General features: G+C 42.7%; 1 protein-coding gene across 1 annotated transcript in view; it reads left to right on the top strand.

Moving 5' to 3' along the window:
- xxylt1 (xyloside xylosyltransferase 1) overlaps positions 1–20,176 on the top strand; it is a 172,984-nt gene that overhangs the window by 83,843 nt on the left and 68,965 nt on the right. Inside the window, exon 3 of the mRNA XM_068041486.1 lies at positions 17,348–17,480. Within this exon, the coding sequence (XP_067897587.1) occupies positions 17,348–17,480 (133 nt within the window). The remainder of the gene's footprint in view (positions 1–17,347; positions 17,481–20,176) is intronic.

Genomic DNA, 20,176 nt, shown 5'->3' with positions numbered 1-20,176 from the left:
TAATAGTTCGCTGTAATAAACCTATTTGAGATTGCCAACTAACTGAACTCCACGCATATAATTTATGATGTGTCAGACAACATAAAGAACTCATTACCTGACAGCTGTGCTGAGAAGACCAAGTCTGGGTTTGAAGACCACGGGTAAAACAGCTCTGAAAATGACCTTTCCTACAGCCGATAGAGAGAAAGTTCAAGAAGAATATTGGCTCAACCAGTGAAAAAAAAACTCCCCTCAACCTGTAGAAAACAGCACAGAACAACAGGCTGCAAGTAAATAGGGTGAGTCATTGTTCAGACGGTCGAGGGATACTGCTTTTTAAAAAAAAAAGCTTTGATGTCCTTCAAAAGATCGATTTTTTTTTTCAAAAGTTGCATGTAAAAAAAAAAGAAATATGGAGAAGACCTGACTCCTTTCCCCAGCCAATCGAGGTCAGCACAGGAGGCGTCCGTTAGAAAAAACATGGGAAAACCCAGATCACTGCAGAGCCTTCATTCACGCAACCAAAGTTTTTTAAAAAAAGCATTAAACTACTTGAGCGTAAATAAGAGCTTCCATTCATGAAGCCACAGTTTACAAAAACCATTAAAACCATTTGAGTGTGAAGAACATAAGCAAACTCTAGCAGCTATGTATACAGAACAGGCTTAAGTATTGGAAGCAAAATAAACACACAGCACTAGCAAACACCTACTTGTGTCAATAAAAGCAGCTAGTCTAAATAACAGAAGTTTCTTAAATGGGAAACAGTGCAGAGTCACAGAACAAGTCTTCATGCAAGCTTTGAAGCAAAAGAACAGAAGGAAGCTGAATACCAAATTTCCCAGCACGGACTGGAAGGCCTTGGATATCCTTTCCATGTTCCAGCTGTTCAAACAAAGAATACAGTTATGCTTTACAGACCAAGTAATTGCAGAACCAGATAAACAGGCAGTAAAAATACGAATAGCAATTGGAAATGAGGGATTACACAGAATCAACACCTCTGGATTATCTGACGAGGACCAGAAAGATCCCATAAAGATATGGGAAGTGATAGAAGATCAACTCCAATTATGAGTGAATTTTAGAATTTGCTGCCTGGAATTGATGTCCTACAGCTACAGCCACAGGAATCAATAGACCAGTTCATCAGCAGATGCTGTAGTAATGGCACTGAATGTGATGTCTCAGAAACTGCGATGTCTCAGCAGCTAATGGAGCTGGTGATTGTCTCGAGACCCATTGAAGCATTTCAGAAAGACCTTTTGGGGGGAAAAAGAAAGGTCACAGCATTGATGCACTGCTGGAAGATGGTAGGAAATACAACACCATTCTAGCTGGACAACAGCACCTTCTAGCACTCGGTGCAGCCAATAGTACCAGCACAATAACAAGGTTGAAAAGAGCAAGCAAGTAAAGCCTGGCTAGCCGATCCGAACCCAACGAGACCCGACTACGTATGTCGGGTTCGGGTCGGGTCTGCATTCCGAGTCCAGCATTTGGGCTCTGGTTGGGTCGGGCTGGACAGTGCTGCTTCCGGGAAGTCACGGGATCAGGCTTACCTATGATTCCCCACAACTCTGTCTGCAGGGATGGCCTGCTGCCAGAACAGATGAACCACATTCGTGTCGGGTCTGGTCAGGTCGGGCGTGAAAAAAATTAAAGAATTCGGGCCGGGTCAGGTTCAGGTTGGCAATGGTTGGGTCGGGCCTGTGTCGAGTTTTAATTTTATACACGAGCCAGGCTTTACAAGCAAGAGTGTGCTCAGTGTGTTTGTTCCACTCACCGCAAAGATGTCCTGCATTTCATGACCTGTGAAAGGAGTGCGGTGCAAAAGGACACTGGGCCCACCGATACAAGTAATCTGGCTCCAAAGACGCAGTCAGAAGCTGCAGCAGGACACAGACAAACAGAAGACAGCCGCAGCAACAGGGCAACAGCAGCAAGGAGAGCGGCAGAGACCTGCATAAATGCAAGTCATTACACGAAGTCCACAGCGAAACAGACCTGAGACAAGACTCAACGAGGAGTAATTCTCAGCCAGAAGACAAACGGGCATTACACATTGTGATGAAAGCAAAATACTGCGGATGCTGGAAATCTGAAATAAAAACAGGAAGTGCTGGAAATACTCAGCAAGTCTGGCAGTATCTGTGGAGAGAGAAGCAGAGTTAACGTTTCAGGTCTGTGACCTTTCTTCAGTGGAGTGGAGCAGTGATATTTAGGACGCTATTGCCCGAAGTCCCGGCCTTGCAGAGCTGCCAGCCAATCAGAGGTTGGCAGCTGCAGCGCCAGCATGGAGCCAGTGGCTGCTGCTGTAGCTGCAGCGATCAGATACTAAGGAGCGGCGCTGGAACCAGGCTTAATATTGGTCGGGGCAGGAGGGGTATCGCGGTGTGGGGGAGGTCGCAGGGGAGGGGTGGTCGGCAGCAAGAGTAGGGAGTGGCTCTGAGAGGGCCCCCCGTTTCCAATGCCAGGTCCCTCGCTCAGGCATTAAGTGCCTTTGAACGAAGAACCCCACCCTCCACAGACGGGAAGCAGCCTGCATGGTTTCTCATGTGGTGCTTCTCGTGCGGTAACAGGGAGGGTTGCCCACCGCACGGGTAATTGCGGCTGCGGCAGGAAGAGGCCCTTAATTAGGGGTTAATTACCCAATTAGGAGCCTCAATTTGGCAGCAGGGTGAGAAGACTGTTCACAAGTCCTCCCTCCTCAGACTAAATTAGGACGGGACCCCCCACCACCACCACCATCCCACCAAACCTACTGCGGGGGAAGAGCATAAAATTCCGCCCATGGAGTGGGTTGCTGATTGTTATCTATTGGCACAGTCTATGGGGGGGGGGGCGGTGGTGGGGAGTGGTGGATGAGGTGAGAGGAACTGGAAGATGATACTGGCCGCTAGGGGGCACTCTGGTGGGAAGATCATCAAGAGATGAGGATGGAACTCTTGCGGTTGCTGCCCATAAGGAGAAAGTGATTGATGTTTCTTTGGGCCCTCCCAGCCTTCCTTGAACTTCCAGGTCCAGCTGTTCTAGTCTTTTTTTAAATATACAAGCACTCAGCAAACTACCTATCACCCTGGAATGTAATGCTAGGCACCACTCAAATACATAACAAACATGTAATGACCATCTACAAGATGCACTGCAGCAATTCACTCTGGCTTCTTTGGCAGTACCTCCCAAATCTGCAAACTCTACCATCTGAAAAGACCATGGCAGCAGGCACATGGAAACAAACTGCCACCTGCAAGTTTCCCTCCAAGTCACACACCATCGTTACTTGGAAATATATTGATGTTCCTCCGCCATCGTGGGTCAAAATCTGGAACTCCTTACCTAATAGCACTGTGGCTGTATCGACACCTGACAGACTGCAGTTGTGCAAGAAGGTGGCTCATCAGCACCTTCTCAAGGGCAATTAGGGATGAGCAATAAATGCTGATGCCCACATCCTATGAATAAACAAAATGAAAGGACATCTGCATACATTCGATCTTATTTATGCAACTATTCCTGGGATAGCTTTTCCCTGGTTCATTCAGTTAACCAATCCACACTGATACTTTTTGGCTGAATTACTCCACACAGCTTCCCAAATCGCTGGACACCCAAGTCAGACTGCAGCATGTTGTATAATATTACGATCTTCTCCTTTGGATGAAATTAATTGACTTTAAAAATGTTTTCTTTTGTCTTGTCGTCCATACTAGAATGGCTTTGAAGAGTGCTGTTATTCAAGTTCAGTGATTTGAGTTGATTCCCAGCATAGAAAACTGGGACTCTAGCAACTCCTAGACCAGAATCTTACACCTCCCCCAAGAGTGGGTTGGTGGCAGTGGGGGGGGGCCCTTCCCGACCTGTTCCCGCCTCCACTGCCATTTTATGCGGGGCAGTGGCAGCGAAAACCAGTCTGCCTGCCCCAGGCCAGTCGAGGCCCTTAAGTCACCAGTTAACGGTACAATGCCCAACACAGTGTTACAAATTTATTTGAATTGCATCTCGTTCAACTTGTTTCTGATATCCAAGCTTGACAGAATGAAGATGTGAAGTACTCCGAGCTGCAGTCCCTGTTCATCATGACTTGCTGTGGTGCTGGGGGAGAAATTCAGTTGACAGCTGCCCATTTTTCTGGTGGCTCTGCTTCACTAGGGAGGCTGCAACTGAGCTATGTCACCTGTTGCAGCACCAGCTGCAAACCAGCACCATGCAACATATTGTATCATGGTTCAGATACAGTCCCTCCTGCTGGTGAACTGGTTCCTGGGCTGTTCTGTAAAACACTGGTTTGGCCTCAGCTGGAGTATTGTGTCCAGTTCTGGGCACGGCACTTTAGGAAGGATGTGAAGGCTTGAGAGAGGGTACAGAAAAGATTCATGAGAATGGTTCCAGTGATGACGGACTTTAGTTAGGTGTTTAAATTGCAGAAGCTGGATCTGTTCCCCTTGGAGAAGAGAAGGTTAAGGTGTTCAAAATCATGAAGGGTCTGGACAGAGTTGGTAGAGAGAAACTGGCAGAAGAATCAATACCAGAAAGCAAAAGAAGCAATAGCAACATGAGGAAGAACGTTTTTACGCATCAAGCGGTTAGCATGTGGAATGCGCTGCCTGAGAGTGTGTGGAGGCAGATTCAATCATAGCTTTCAAAAGAGAATTAGAGTCATAGAGTTATACAGCACAGAAACAGGCCCTTCGGCCCATCGTATCCATGCCGGCCATTCACCACCTCACTATTCTAATCCCATTTTCCAGCACTTGGCCCATAGCCTTGTATGTTATGGCGTTTCAAGTGCTCATCTAAATACTTCTTAAATGTTGTGAGGGTTCCTGCCTCTACCACCCCTTCAGGCAGTGCGTTCCGGATTCCAACCACCCTCTGGGTGAAAATTTTTTTCCTCAAATCCCCTCTAAATCTCTTGCCCCTTACCTTAAATCTATGTCCCCTGATTATTGACCCCTCCGCTAAGGGAAAAAGTTTCTTCCTATCTAACATATCAATTCCCCTCATAATTTTGTATACCTCAATAAGGTACCCCCCTCAGCCTTCTCCGCTCTCAGGAAAACAACCCTCGCCTTTTTCAGTCTCTCTTCATAGCTGAAATGCTCCAGCCCAGGCAACATCCTGGTGAATCTCCTCTGCACCCTCTCCAGTGCAATCACATCCTTCCAATAATGTGGTGACCAAAACTGTACACAGTACTCCAACTGTGGCCTAACTATCGTTTTATGTAGCTCCATCATAACCTCCCTGCTCTTATATTCTATGCCTCGGCTAATAAAGTCCTTCCTAACCACCTTATCTACCTGTGCTGCTGACTTCAGTAATCTATAGAAAAGTACACCAAGGACCCTCTGATCCTCTGCACTCCCCAGGATCCTACCATCCATTGTATATTCCCTTGCCTGGTTAGTCCTCCCAAATTGCATCACCTCACACTTCTCAGGATTACATTCCATTTGCCACTGCTCCACCCATCTTACCAGCCCATCTATATCGTCCTGTAATCTAAGGCTTTCCTCCTCACTATTTACGACACCACCAATTTTCATGTCATCTGCAAACTTACTGATCATGTCTCCTATATTCACATCAATATCATTAATGTACACTACAAACAGCAAGGGTCCCAGCACCGATCCCTGTGGTACACCATTAGTCACAGGCTTCCAATCGCAAAAACAACCTTCCACTGTCACCCTCTGCCTCCTGCCACTAAGCCAATTTTGGATCCAATTTGCCAAATTGCCCTGGATCCCATGGGCTCTTACCTTCTTAACCAATCTCCCATGTGGAACCTTATCAAAAGCCTTACCGAAGTCCATGTAGACCACATCAACTGCTTTACCCTCATCTATACATCTGGTCACCGCCTCAAAAAATTCAATCGAGTTAGTTGGACACGATCTCCCCGACGAAGCCGTGCTGACTATCCTTGATTAATCCCTGCCTCTCCAAGTAGAGATTAATCCTGTCCCTCAGAATTTTTTCCAATAGTTTCCCTACCACTGATGTGAGACTCATCGGCCTGTAATTACCTGGTTTATCCCTGCTGCATCATAACTGGATAATTGGGCAATTATCTGAACAGAAAAAATTTGCAGGGCTACGGGGAAAGGCAGGGGAGTGGGACTAGGTAAGTTGCTCCTGCAGAGAGCTGGCATGGACACGATGGACCGAATGGTCTCCTTCTGTGCGGTTACTACTCTATGATTCTATCCCCACTGCCTCTGTGCCTGTACGCTTGTACTCGGTAACCCTTCCAGTGCAGACCCCTCTAAACTACATAGTCTGCCAATTTCTAAGCTGATGCCTACAAGGTTCTGTTTGATTGTTGCATCTTCAGAAGGTCTGTTCTCTTCCTCTCCTGCAACTAGGCTTGGTACTTGTGTTTGACTTGGGAAAAGTAGAGAGGCACAATTAATGACCAGGCTTAACAGAGACCAATAGGTCGTGGCTCAGACAATCCCTACTTTGTCATGCAGACTGTGTGAGGGCGAGAATTCAGTGAGAAAAGGAGGATAAGGTGGTCAAATATCCTGTGCAGCATGTCCTACAGCCTTGTCAGTTGCGATGCTCCTGATGCCCCCTCTGCCAGTTAGTTCTAGTGCAGTCTCTTCCAGTGGCCCAGGACTTGTAGGGGTGGTGGCCTCGTCTTCTTCCTGGTATTGAGTGCCAACCTGTCCTGTAACAAGAAACTGAGTGTGTTAATGTGTAGCCTATTGAATGGTTGTGAAGATGTGCATGTCAGGTTTGAATAGTGTGGATGGTGCATGAAAGATTCCATAGGCGTGGGGAAGTGAGGGGAGTAATTGTGGAGACAATAGAAGATGCAGCGTGTACAAGTAGCAGGATAAGAAGGTTCAGTGAAGTATGCTACTGTGATTGGAGGAGAATGATTGGAACTGGGGGAAAGGAAGGCTTGCAAGTGTTGGGCTACAGATGGTGCAGGGATAAGCAAAGAGTAGGAGAGATATGAGGAGGTGTCTTACCTTGATGGCTCCAGGTCTTGGGCAAAATGGTCCTTGCATTAACCTGCTCTTCCACTTCGGACCACTACTGCCAGGCCTTTCGGCTCTCATAGAGTCATAGAATGGTTACAGCACAGAACAAGGCCATTTGGCCTGTCATGACCGTGCTGGCTTTCTGCAAGAGCTTCTCACTTTGTCCCACTTCCCTGCCTTTTCCCTGTAGCCCTGCAAATTTTTTCTCTTCAGATTGTTACGATCCCCATGGAGACCACCAACAAACAAAAAGAATTGAATTCACCGATTGACCTCAATTTAGGAAACCAACCCAAACGGACAAGATTTCACTTTTACAAATTTTGCTTTAATACTCAAACCAAAACCAACATAAAAGCAACAGACAGATCACAGTCTATGTATTACAAATTGCACCTTAATTGTCAGATGAGAGGTCACAGAACTGAAACGTTAACTCTGCTTCTTCCTTCACAGATGCTGCCCGACCTGCTGAGGATTTCTAGCATTTTCTGTTTTAATTTCAGATTTCCAGCATCTGCAGTATTTTGCTTTTATTTCACTGTATGGCTGGGTTTGGTTAATTGGCTACTTTAAGTAACAGAAACAGCTCCTGGATTCAGTCTTCACTTCTGCTTGCTAGTGCTCCGCTCCTGCCTGATCTGCCTAGTCTGCCTAATCGGGGGAGGACTCTGTCTCCTTTTATCCCTTTCTAACCAGTGTCAGTTTCCCCGTAAACCTGAAGTTGTTTTTCCAGTTTATATTTCAGTTTTGGTTTCCATTTTGGTTTCAGTTCTAGTTTCTGTTTCATTTCTAGTTTCCCTCTCAGTTTGGGCCCAAAATAAATAAGTTTTGCAACCAGATTCCATCACAAGATAATTATCCAGTTTTCTTTTGAAGCTTTGATTGAATCTGCCACCATCACATCCTCAGGCAGTGCATTCCAGTTTCTAACCGCTCACTGCGTAAAAAAGTTTTTCTTCATGTCGCTGCTGCTTCATTTGCCAATCCTCTTAAATCGTTGTCCTCTGGTTCTGGATCCATTGGCCAATGGGAATAGTTTCTCCCTATCTACTCTATCCAGACCCTTCATGATTTTGAACACCTCTATCAAATCTCTTAATCTTCTTTTCTCCAAGGAGAACAGACTCAGCTTTTCTAACCTATCCACGTAACTGAAGTTCCTCATTCCTGGAACCATTCTTATGAATCTTTTCTGCATCCTCTCTAATGCCTTAATATCCTTCTGAAAGTGTGATGCAATACTGCAGTTGAGGCCAAATCAGTGTTTTATTCAGGTTTATCATAGCTTCCTTGTTTTTGTACTCTGTGCCCCTATTTATAAAGACCAGGATCCCATATGCTTTATTAACTGCGTTCTCACCCTGCCCTGGAACCTCCAATGATTTGTGCACATATATCCCCAATTCCCTCTGCTCCTGCACCCTGTTTAGAATTGTAGCCTTTACTTTATATTGCCTCTCCTTGTTCTTCCTACCAAATGAATCACTTCACACTTTTCTGCATTAAATTTTATCTGCCACTTGTCCATCTGAGTCCATCAGCCTCTCTATTCTCTCTTGACATTTATGACTATCTTCCCCACAGTTCACAATACTTCCAAGTTTTGTGTCATCTGTAAATTTTGAAATTGTGCTCCACATCAACTGCATTACCCTCATCAACCCTCTCTGTTACCTCATCAAAAAGCTAAAGCAAGTTAGTTAAACACGATCTGTCATAGAGTCATTTATGACACAGAAGGAGGCCATTCGGCCCATCAAATCCATGCCAGCTCTCCGTGGAGCTATCTAATCAGTCCCACTCCCCTGCTCCATCCCTGTAGCCTTAACAAATCTGGCCTAGCTTTCCTTAACTAATCTACATTTGTTCAAATGCCTATTAATTTTGTCCCGAATTATTGTTTCTAAAATCTTTCCCACTATCAAGCTTAAACTGACTGGCCTGTAGTTGCTGGGCTTGTCCTTACACTTTTTTGGAACAAGTGTGTAACATTTGCAATTCTGCACTCCTCTAGCACCACCCCTGTGTCTAAGGAGGATTAGAAGATTATGGCCAGTGCCTCCGCAATTTCCAACCTTACTTCCCTAATTATCCTTGGATGCATCTCATCTGGTCCTGATGACTGACTTATCTATTTTAAGTACAGCCAGCATATCTAATACCTCCCCTTTGTCAGTTTCTAGCCCATCCAGGTCTGCATTACCTCCTCTTCTACCATGACTTGGGCAGCATCTTCTTCCTTGTTAAAGACAGATGCAAAGTGCTCAGTTAGTACCTCAGCCATTCCCTCTGTCTCCATGTGTAAATCCCCCTTTAGATCCCTAATTGGCCCCACTCCTCCTTTTACCACATTTTTACTATTTATGTGCCTATAAAAGAAGTTTTGCACGCTTGTCCTGTTGGTTGGAAAGAGCTGGTTCCTTCTCTTGGGAACCTCCTACACAAGGTGCTCCAGGTCATTATCTGAAAATCAGAGCATCCTCATAGTATTGTTCCAGTTGTCATCTTCACTTGAGACTAATAATTTAGGCAGCTGAAGTCCACCTCCTATTTAAGAGGTTCAGGCTGCCTTTAAATGCTGCCACTCCATGTCCTGTGCCCCCAATTGGTGAGCTACCAATAAACAGTATGAGTACTGTTAGCAGCTCACCAATCACCATCAAATGAGGCAGGAGCACCAATTTGATTTGTGCCTCATGTCGATGCCATTGGGCCTGCCTAGCGATCGTTACACTCAATTTATGGCCATTTTTGGCAAAAGTTGAATTTCTCCCTCTCTGTCACCATTCATCTGTGTCGTACCTTCTTTGTAGAAAGTGGATTGAAATCACAAAAGTTTTTTTTTGATGTTGATCTCCTTTCCATCTATTAAATTGTAGTATTGGTGATTTAAAAAACTTTGATAAATATGAACCTCTGTAGCACAAGGTAGATAAATATTCTTCTGTCTACTTATTTTATGACTTCAGTGGGTTAGACTCGATCATTTCAGAGTTTAGCATCCTGCCTGAAAGTTGCCTTGATTAAGTCCAGTTTGAGGCTTTGCCACTGAGACATTCTGAGTATCCTGGAGACCACTGGTCAGAACAAATATCTCAATGAAAGGCTACCTTTGAATGCATGCAGACCACTTGCATCAATTTTTCAGCTATAATGTACACCATTTTGCAATGGTATAATTGTATATGCTGCTATACCTATAACATATGAGCAGATAATTGATGTACTACATTCAGTCATTGAATGTGCTCCCCATCTTGCTCTAACAACTAGTGCAGCCCATGATAATATAAAACAGGCTTCCTGCTGAAATATTTCCAGCACATGGGGGTAGGACGTATGAGGACAGTGGGTGAGAAAATAGCTACAAATACCGAAAACTAATTAAAATGAATGCAGATGGCAATGCTTAACACTTGATTTCAATTTTTTTTTATGACCTTGATTGAATTTATACTCAAATAGAGCATGCTGCACTGGAGTTTCTGTTGTCATTTGTGATTCCAGATGAGTGCTTAATGAAATGATTGAATTGTTTCCAATAAACATCACAGTGAGAGTCCCCTGAGGCGAAATACAATATGGTCATGCACTTCACACACAAATTCAGCGTTCAGTTTCTGCTCTCAATATATTGTACAAGGTGTCTTAGACATTACATCACTAATTGATTTCTAATGTATTCTAGTAATTTATCCCCTATAGATTGCGCATTTTGAATTCAAAGCATTTTACCAAACAAAAATTGATAAATTTTCATTTTTTCTGCAGTTTGACATTTACAAAACACATTAATGGCTGCAATATTTTATTGCATTACAAACCAGAATATTTTTAAATAAAATTAAATAAAAACAAATGTTGGCTGTGGTGCATACATGTCTGATAATATGTTTCAGGATTTGCAAGTACATTCCAATTGAAGATAGTATTTTGTAAAATGAATGTAATACTGATTACTGAGTGCTGTGATGGGTGGAAGCAAGTTGGTATCAAGTCTAAAGATCAAAGATGTATATAAAGTCATTATGATAATTAAAGGATATTCCAGTCTTTGCACTTAATTTCCACTCCAATCAATCAATGTCCATAAAAGCAGATTATATTTTAATGGAATAAAGTGCCCTAATTCTGCTACTTACATCTACTAATAATCTTTTATTGAAGCTTTTAAAAGATGAGTCTATGTCACTATCTATACAACTATCTGTATATTTTACTAAAAATCTAGTGTACAGCGCACCACGCATCTTTGAAAGTTGCTATGTAAACATTTAGGATTGGGAATAGTGGGATTAAAATTCTGAAATTTACCTGCAACTATTAACTAAAAGTGTAATAATTTTAATGTCAAATTACATAGAATGTACAGCACAGAAATAGGCCTTTTAGTCCGACTAGACTATGCCAGTGTTTATACTCCACATAAGCCTCCTCCCTCTCCAATGACCTCTTCTCACCATGCCCTTGTATCCATCTGGACTCTCCTGCCTCTTGTAAGCATCAAGCCTCTCATTAAATGCATTATTGGTATCTGCTACAACTGCTCCATGTGACTCTGAATTCTGTATTCTCACCACTCGATGTAAAGAAATTCCTCCTAAATTCTTTTTAAATCCGTTAGCGACTCTCTCCAGAAATGGAAACAATTCCTCCACATCCACCCTATCAATCCCTTCATAATTTTAAAGACTGCCATCAGCTCTTGTCTTGGTCTTTTTCCAGAGAAAAGAGGCTCAGTTTGCTTACTCTTTCCTGATAGTTGCCTCCTCTCAATTCTGGTAACATCTATGTCACTCTCTTCTGCACTTTCTCCAGTGCTTTAATATTTTTGTAGCATGGAGACCAGAATGGCACATAATGCTCTGAGTGGTCTAACCAAGTTCCATATAAATTTAACATTGCCTTGTTTTTATATTCTATTCCTTTAACAAGGAACCTTACTACCTTGTTTGCACTCTTTATGGCCTTATTAAATGGTGTTGTTACTTCCAATGATTTATGCATCTGTATTTCCAGGAATTTGTGTTCCTCTAACTCGTTTATCTTTTGTTTTCCAAGGAATATGTATCCTCCTTATTCCTCCTACCAAAATGAACCAAAATTAGAGGGTTGAAAAAGTAGCAGCAAGGCCTGGTTTTGTGGAGCAACATTTTGCATCTCAAGGAAGCCTTAACAGTTTTCCAGCTGAAATAGGCAATAGGCTTTTTACATATGTAAATGGAAAAGTTAACACTTGGTTCAGGTTCTTCTGCTAAATTGGTGAAACCATCAGCAAAGCCATCACGCTTGTCACATTTGAAAATGTGACACATATATGCCACATTTGTAGGCTCAAATATCCTTATTCATAAAATGGCAACATGTCAAAATTGTAAAGGGATTCTATCCTTCGCCAAGTCTGCTCACCTATGAACCTGTCCTTGTTGACTGCCATTGTCTTCTGAACCAGTATTGCAAGTTTAAAATTCTCATTTATATGTTTATATGACTCTGTCACCTCATCCAGTGCTACAATACCCCTCCCTTCTGGGTAATGAACAAACAGCATCTTTTTTTTGAAGTTAGTTTTTTAATGGGCAAACATTTTGAAGCCACAGTAATTAGCCCTGAACAGAATAATTGAGCACGTAGATTTTTACTGTAGTCCTTTACATTTTATGGCGTTAAAGGTGCAGGCTAGTTTAAACACATTCACATTGGTAATGGACAGCTTCCCTCAGAACACAATTGCTATTTGCACGAAAAGGACTATCAAGTTGCAAACATTCACCTACAATCTTATCTTATTTGATTTTACCTGCCAATATTTTTTCACGTCCTCTCTTTGCTTTCCTAATTTCCTTTTTTACTTCACCCCTGCACTTTCTATACTCCTCTAGGCTTTCTAAAGCATTAAGTTTTTTGTGACTGTCATAAGCTTTCTTTTTCTGCTTTATCTTACCCTGTAGACTTCTAGATAACCAGGGGGCTCTAGGTTTGGCAGTACTACCCTTTTTCTTTGTGGGGACATGTCTGCACTGTGCCCATAGAATCGTACTTTTTAATGCCTCCCACTGGTTTGCCATTGATTTTCCTTCAAGTAGCTGTATCCAGTCCACTTTCACCAGATCACCTCTCAGCTTTGTAAAATTTGCTTTCCCCCAACTTAGAACTTTTACTCCTGTTCTATCCTTGTCCTTTTCCATAATAATGCTAAATCTAACTGTATTATGGTCACTATCTCCAATATGGTCACCCACTGCTACTTCTCACTTGCCCAGCTTCATTTCCTAAGACTAAATCTAGAATTGCACTCCCTCTCATTGGGCTTATTACATGCTGGCTAAAAAAGTTCTCTTGAATGCAGTTCAAAAATTTTGTGCGCTCTGTGCCCTTCACACTGTTTGTATTCCAGTTGCTATTAGGATAGTTGAAATCCCCAACTATTATTGCCCTATTGTTTTTGCACTCAGAAATTTGCTTACATATTTGTCCTTCTACCTCCCTCTCACTATTTTGGGGTCAATAGTACACTCCTAGTAGTGTGGCTGCCCCTTTTTATATTTAAGCTCAACCCATATGGCCTCACTTGATGATTCATTTAGCATATCATCCTGTCTCACAGCTGTAATTGATACTTTAACCAATCATGCTACACCCCCTCCGTTTTTTTTATCCCTCTCTCTATCCTGCCTGAAAATTCTATATCCAAGGATGTTGAGCTGCCATTTTTGCCCCTCTTTAAGCCAAATTTTCATTATATGAATGATATCGTACTGCCATGTGTCTATCTGTGCCCTCAGCTCTTTGACTTTTTGCTATACTCCTTGCATTTAAATAAATACCTTTCAACACTGTCAAATTCCTGTGCTGCACACTTTTTAACCTTTGCTTCTTCTGTCTTTCAGAGTCACTCACTAATTTTCTGCCTCCCGTTCCCTGCCCTGAATTTATTGTATCTGAAACTGCCCTCAGGTTCCCATCCCCCTGCCAATCTAGTTTAAACCATCTCCAACAGCACTAGCAAACCTTCCTGCAAGGATATTCGTCCCGGTCCTGTTCAAGTATAGACCATGTACAGGTTCCACCTTCCCCAGAACCGGTCCCAATGCTCCAGAAATCTGACAAAAAATTTGAGGCAAAAGGGGGCAGGGGCGTACCCAGCTCCTGTATCCATTTCCTGTTGTTCTGATCTGGGGCATCCAGAGGCTAGTCACTGGCATTGGACCTTATGCTGGGACCTGAGGGCCTGGCAACAAAAGCCTGGAAGGTAAATTTGGCATTTATTTCTGTTCTCAGCACAATAGGAACCTTTTGGTCTCGAGGTCATCAGTCAGGCCTGATGCTGTGCTCTTCTTTTGCCCTGCTTTTTCTTTTTTTTAAATTCATTAATGGGATGAGCATCAGTGGCAAGGCCAACATTTATTGCCCATTCCTAATTGCCCTTGAGAAGGTGGGAGTGAGCTGCCTTCTTGAACCATTATAGTCCATATGGTGTAGTTACACCGACAATGCTGTTAGGGAGGGACTTCCAGGATTTTAACCCAGATACAGTGAAGGAACGGCAATATAGTTCCAAGTAAGGATGGTGTGTGACTTGGAGGGGAACTTGCAGGTGGTGTTCCTGTGTGTTGGCTGCCATTGTTCTTCTAGATCGTAGAGGTCGTGGGTTTGGAAGGTACTGTTGGTGAGTTGCTGCAGTGTATCTTGTATTTGGTGCATACTGCTGACACTTTGTCAGTGGTGGAGGGGGTGAATTTTTAAGTTGGTGGGTGGGGTGCCGATAGGCAGACTGCTTTGTCCTGGATGGTGCCAAGCCTCTTGACTGTTGTTGGTGCACATTCATCCAGGCAAATGGAGAGTATTCCATCACACTCCTGCCTTGTGCCTTGCAGATGCTGGACAGGCTTTAGGGAGTCAGGAGGTGAGTCACTCGCTGCAAAATCCCCAGCCTCTGACCTGCTATTGTAGCCACAGTATTTATATGTCTGTTCCAGTTCAGTTTCTGGTCAATGGTAAACCCCAGAATGTTGATAGTGGGAAATTCAGCAGTGATAATGCTGTTGAACATCAAGGGGAGATGATTAAATTCTCTCATGTTGGAGATGGTCATTGCCTGGGACTTGTGTTATACGAAACATTACTTGCCACTTATCTGCCCAAGCCTGAATATTGTCCAGGTCTTGCTGCATGCAAGCATGGACTGCCTCAATATCTGAGGTGTTCTTTTCATAAGACCCTATGCCAGGTTTATTAATTCTTGGTTCACCAATTTGTTTTGTAGTTTTACCTGGTCAGGTGTTATGTACGATGGGTGAACAATGCCAGCCCGGTAGCAGATAATGGGGTGGGATGGGGGTGCAGGAAAGTTGGCCCCATTAATTTTTTTAAAAGGGCTTAACTTACCTTCTCATTTTGAAAAAAAGTTTGATAATGCAGTTCACATGGAAATGTGGCCTTGTTCATGAAACCATAATCTTTTTTGTTTATGATGATCTTGATATGCACTGGTTGTCTTCTCAATGATTATGACAATGGCCTGGATTTTGCGTTAAGAATAATGGGGAGCCTGTCAGCGTTAGTGTTATTATGGACTAAATTATACAGCAACTTCTGGCATCCACACATGCACAGTAAAATGTGGAAATCAGCAAGTTGCTGTCCAATTTGCCCTGTTCTTCCACAAGTTGTGCTATACTGATACCTCACCGAAAGACTCTGCATTCAAATACATGTAAAGGTGTGAATTTGTAGTACTTAGCTAGTAGATATCCACTAAACACATCCGATAAAGTTCAGACTTGTCCATTCAAGTGTAATTGAATTTTTTTGATGAGAAAGCACAGACACAAAACGTTAACAGTTTTTCTCTCCACAGATTCTGCCTGCCCTGGTGTTTCCAGCTTTTTTCTGTTTTTGTTTCCGATTTCCAGCATCTGCAGTATTTTGCACTTGCAATTGAATTTTTAATGGATGCTAAGTCTTAATTCCAGCCAAACAAATGCTCAGGTTCTGAAAATTGGTTCTTTTAAGTGTGGAATCTCATTCCTTCAGATTTTAATTATTGTTGGAGATTTCTAAAAATTTGTATTTTTACTTTTTCTTTCTGTCTCTTTTTTCTGTCTCTTAATCCCATCTTTCCTTCACTTTATTTTGTTTTCTGTACATAATTTTAAAGTAAAAATTCTAACCTACACTTCCTGGTTTAAACAATGCTTGTCTTGTGTGGATTCTTCAACCTGGTTGGTTGATGAGACACATTGTTGCTTGCCCTGTTTACACAGTTCCAGCTCCCCTGCAGAGGGAAAGCGACAGAATTTCATGTGCCTGCTCACTGTAAGCTGCCTCTGAAAAGCCTGGACAGCTGTAAGCAAGAACAAAGAACAGTACAGCACAGGAACAGGCCATTCGGCCCTCCAAGCCTGTGCCGATCTTGATGCCTGTCTAAACTAAAACCTTCTGCACTTCCGGGGTCCGTATCCCTCTATTCCCATCCTATTCATGTATTTGCCAAGATGCCTCTTAAACGTCGCTATCGTACCTGCTTCCACCACCTCCCTCGGCAGCAAGTTCCAGGCACTCACCACCCTCTGTGTAAAGAACTTGCCTCGCACATCCCCTCTAAACTTTGCCCCTCTCACCTTAAACCTATGTCCCCTAGTAACTGACTCTTCCACCCTGGGAAAAAGCTTCTGACTATCCACTCTGTCCATGCCACTCATAACTTTGTAAAGCTCTAACATGTCGCCCCTCCACCTCTGTCGTTCCAGTCAAAACAATCTGAGTTTATCCAACCTTTCCTCACAGCTAATACCCTGCCTTTTTTCCCCTTGCCTGCAAAATCCAGGCCATTGTCTTAATAATCAGTCATATTGCACCTCATTCTAAGTTGATGGCTGAAATACAAAATATTCATAAGCATTATTTTGTGTTCAAGCTAACAGTTGGTTTCACCAGTTTTGGTGAGGATTTAGCTCAGGAAAACATGGGAATTGGGCACATCTTCTGACTGGCTCAAGATTAAAAATCTAAGTCTTGTGCCTAATAGAAGTTCAGTATAGCAGGAAGTGGGTTAACACACTAAGCTCTTATCTTTGATTAGCTATGTAGTTACTGGGTCACTGTTATTAAAAACTGATGCAAAGAAAATGAACGACACATTGTAAAATGTATCACTGTAAAGCTTACTGTAGTTCTTGCTGAATCCTTTTTCTTTTTTTCATCAGCATTTAGTTTTTTTGGCTGTGTATGTAATTGACTAATTGAACTTTTCTTGTCAGAGACCTTTTGGTGCCTTTGAATGAACATAGGATGTAATACATCCTGTCTATTCCCAGTGACCTATGTGTGACCTGATTTTTCCTCCTTTTGTTTTGCAGAAATGACTTGTGTTGTGCAGTTGGACCTGGATCTGAAGTACATGTCTAACATCAGGAGCCTGTTTGGGGAGTTTGAGAAGTTCCAGCCAGGAGCTGTGATAGGGATCGCCAGAGAAATGCAGCCTGTTTACAGGTATTGAAACCACTACAATGTCCTTAAAAGCCTGGCAAGAAGCTAAATTAAAGGCTGTAGACTGAAGAACTGATTGCTATGAATGATCTGTGGGATGGTCATGACTGCCATTTGCAGTTTTATCTCTGCTGACATCAAGTTGAGTTCCAAAATCTGACTTAAATACGTAATGTTTTGAGACACGTGATTGAACCACAAGGAACCATGATTAGTGCTGTCATTTTTTTTTCCAAACTACTTTTTGCAACATTTTCTTTACACTGACATTTGATAGTTATCATTTTATTAGCTCAATATTTTTATATCTAACGAAACAAAAAAGAGCCAGTTATAGTGAAAATAGTTATTGAAAATTAAGTATAAAAATTGTAGTTATTCAGTCATCAGCAAAATGAGTTACTTTTAAAATATGTGAAACATCTATAGTTGCTTACATATTTGTTAGATAAAATCTGTAGAAAAAAAGGGTTAATAATTTATGAATTAATTTAAGACATCAGCTTTATTTAAAGATGCTGGGTGCAAAATTTGGCTCCGTAGCACCTGTTTTTTCAGCACTACATGTGTCATTTTGCTTCCAAAATGATGCCCACACCGCGCATGTACACTTCTGTTGCTGAGGGCATTGGCATGCACGCAGGGAGCATCCACTGTAATTACGCAGAGTAGGCGAATTGTGACATCGATCAGCATGTAACGCTGATTTGACACCAGCGCTGCCATTTTGGAGCTCACCACTCCAGCTGATGCCCTTTTTTTTAATCTCACACAGCTGTTCATACATTTAGCAACAAGAAGTACCCTCCACCCACCAGTGCTAACGGAATCATCAATAAGTTACATGTTTGTTGCTGGTTGATATCTGCTGGCTCTTGCTGCGATTGTAGCAGAGTTTGGTAGCTTCTAGTGTTCTTTTAAAGTTGCTAAAGTCTCCAGGGAATTGTCTGGCACTTGTTGAAGGACTTTGTCCTGACTTCAAGGATTCTGCACAAACCCATCCATGCTCCCTCCTCGCTGGGGCCTTTTAGAACACTGCTATCTGGAGCTATGATGGTAGCAGTCTGAGCTTGCGTGGCAGCAAGCTGAACTTGCAGTACTTCATTCTGAACTTCCACTGCAGCACCCAGCTGTTGGGTTGCTTCTGCTTGTGCTGTGATAGAAGCTGAGACATCAGCCATCAGATGCTGCATCATGTTTGAGTCTGCAAGTATACTAATGGAATTAGCCACCACTTCCACACAGGAAAGGATGGGCTTCAAGCTCTGCGCAAAGCCATGTGCAAAGTTAATGCCGGTCTCCTCCTTCACATTGACCACAGGCTTTCTGGCAGGCCTGCCAATGCACCAAGTATTTCATTGTGTTCACCCATCAGCCTTCTTCTGTAGGCCGCCCCATTGAAGTCCTTACCTGAGTCCTCTGCCGCAGAACTCTTGTGCAGCCGTGCCCTTTGGTGAGCTGGCACTTGTGCTACTCTTGTCCCTTGCCCTGGCTGCAGGTCACTCGTCCCCGGTGTCTCACCACATGCAGACCCTGCCTCTAAGCTTCTTCTAAAGAACGCACAGTGTCATTAACAGAGCTGGTGGCTGCAAGTGTGAGAGCAAATGACAGTATTTCTTCATTATCACTATCTTCCTCCTCTTCCATCTCTTACTGTCCATCACTGCCTGGCTGGATTGCAGTTCTTGGATATCTGAAAGGAGAAAGGAACAAGTCTAGTGTTGTGGGGAGGGCAAGCAAGAGCTGCTTACACCATCTGCAGCTTGCTCAACAAATTTCTAGGCCTCTAACTCCATATGTTCATTCCATTCAAAACATACTCTGATATCAGTTTTCTAAATGTTTTCAGGCTAAACCCACAGTATGGTCGCCGGAGAAATTCAGAAGTCTAATGTTTAATTAATGAGACTTAAAATGTATGCAAATAAAATATGCAACATTACACAACAGAAAAGGAATGTTAATAGGGTCAAACATGGTTCTTGGGGAGGAATCTAATGGTACAGAGATGAATGCAGGAGCTGGTTATCTGTCCCTGGTCTGGCTCTTAATTGCTGTTGTCAAAATTAGTGGAATGATATTAGCATGATTACATGTCACATTGCTCCACAGAGTGCAAGATCCCTTACATTGCACACTGGAATTGCAGATACACTTGCGCAGAATACCACACCCCAGATGTTAAATTGTTAATATATGCCAAATGGGAAGGAGAACCCTGTAGTAAAAACAATTAGGAATTAAAACAGAATCACAACTTTTTATGATTGGCTTCACACTGCATTAGAGTTTGATTCCACATAGTGTCAAGCTGAAGAACTGAGAGCTAGCCATCCCAAAGTGGGTTCACACTGCTTGGCTTTAATGTGACAGCTAGATCTGGCCCTGATTTCAGAGTTATACTGCCGCTTCTGCATCAGTATTATAATTATGGGAACATTTAACATCTAAGGTGTGGTATTCTGCACAAGTGTATCTGCAATTCCAGTCTGCAATATAAGGGATCTTGCACTCTATAGAGCAATGTGACATGTAATCATGCTAATATCATTCCATTAATTTTAATAAATAAGGATGATACGTGTACTGAAAAGTTTATAACTATCAGGAAAGACTGAACAGGCTGGAACTCTTTTCTGCAGAAAAGAGAAGATTGGAAGGTGGCCTGATAGAGGTCTTTAAAATTATGAAGGCGTTTG

This window comes from Heterodontus francisci, chromosome 11 (assembly GCF_036365525.1).
Source record: "Heterodontus francisci isolate sHetFra1 chromosome 11, sHetFra1.hap1, whole genome shotgun sequence".
NCBI lineage: Eukaryota > Metazoa > Chordata > Chondrichthyes > Heterodontiformes > Heterodontidae > Heterodontus > Heterodontus francisci.
This window is presented reverse-complemented; position numbering and strand designations above follow the sequence as displayed.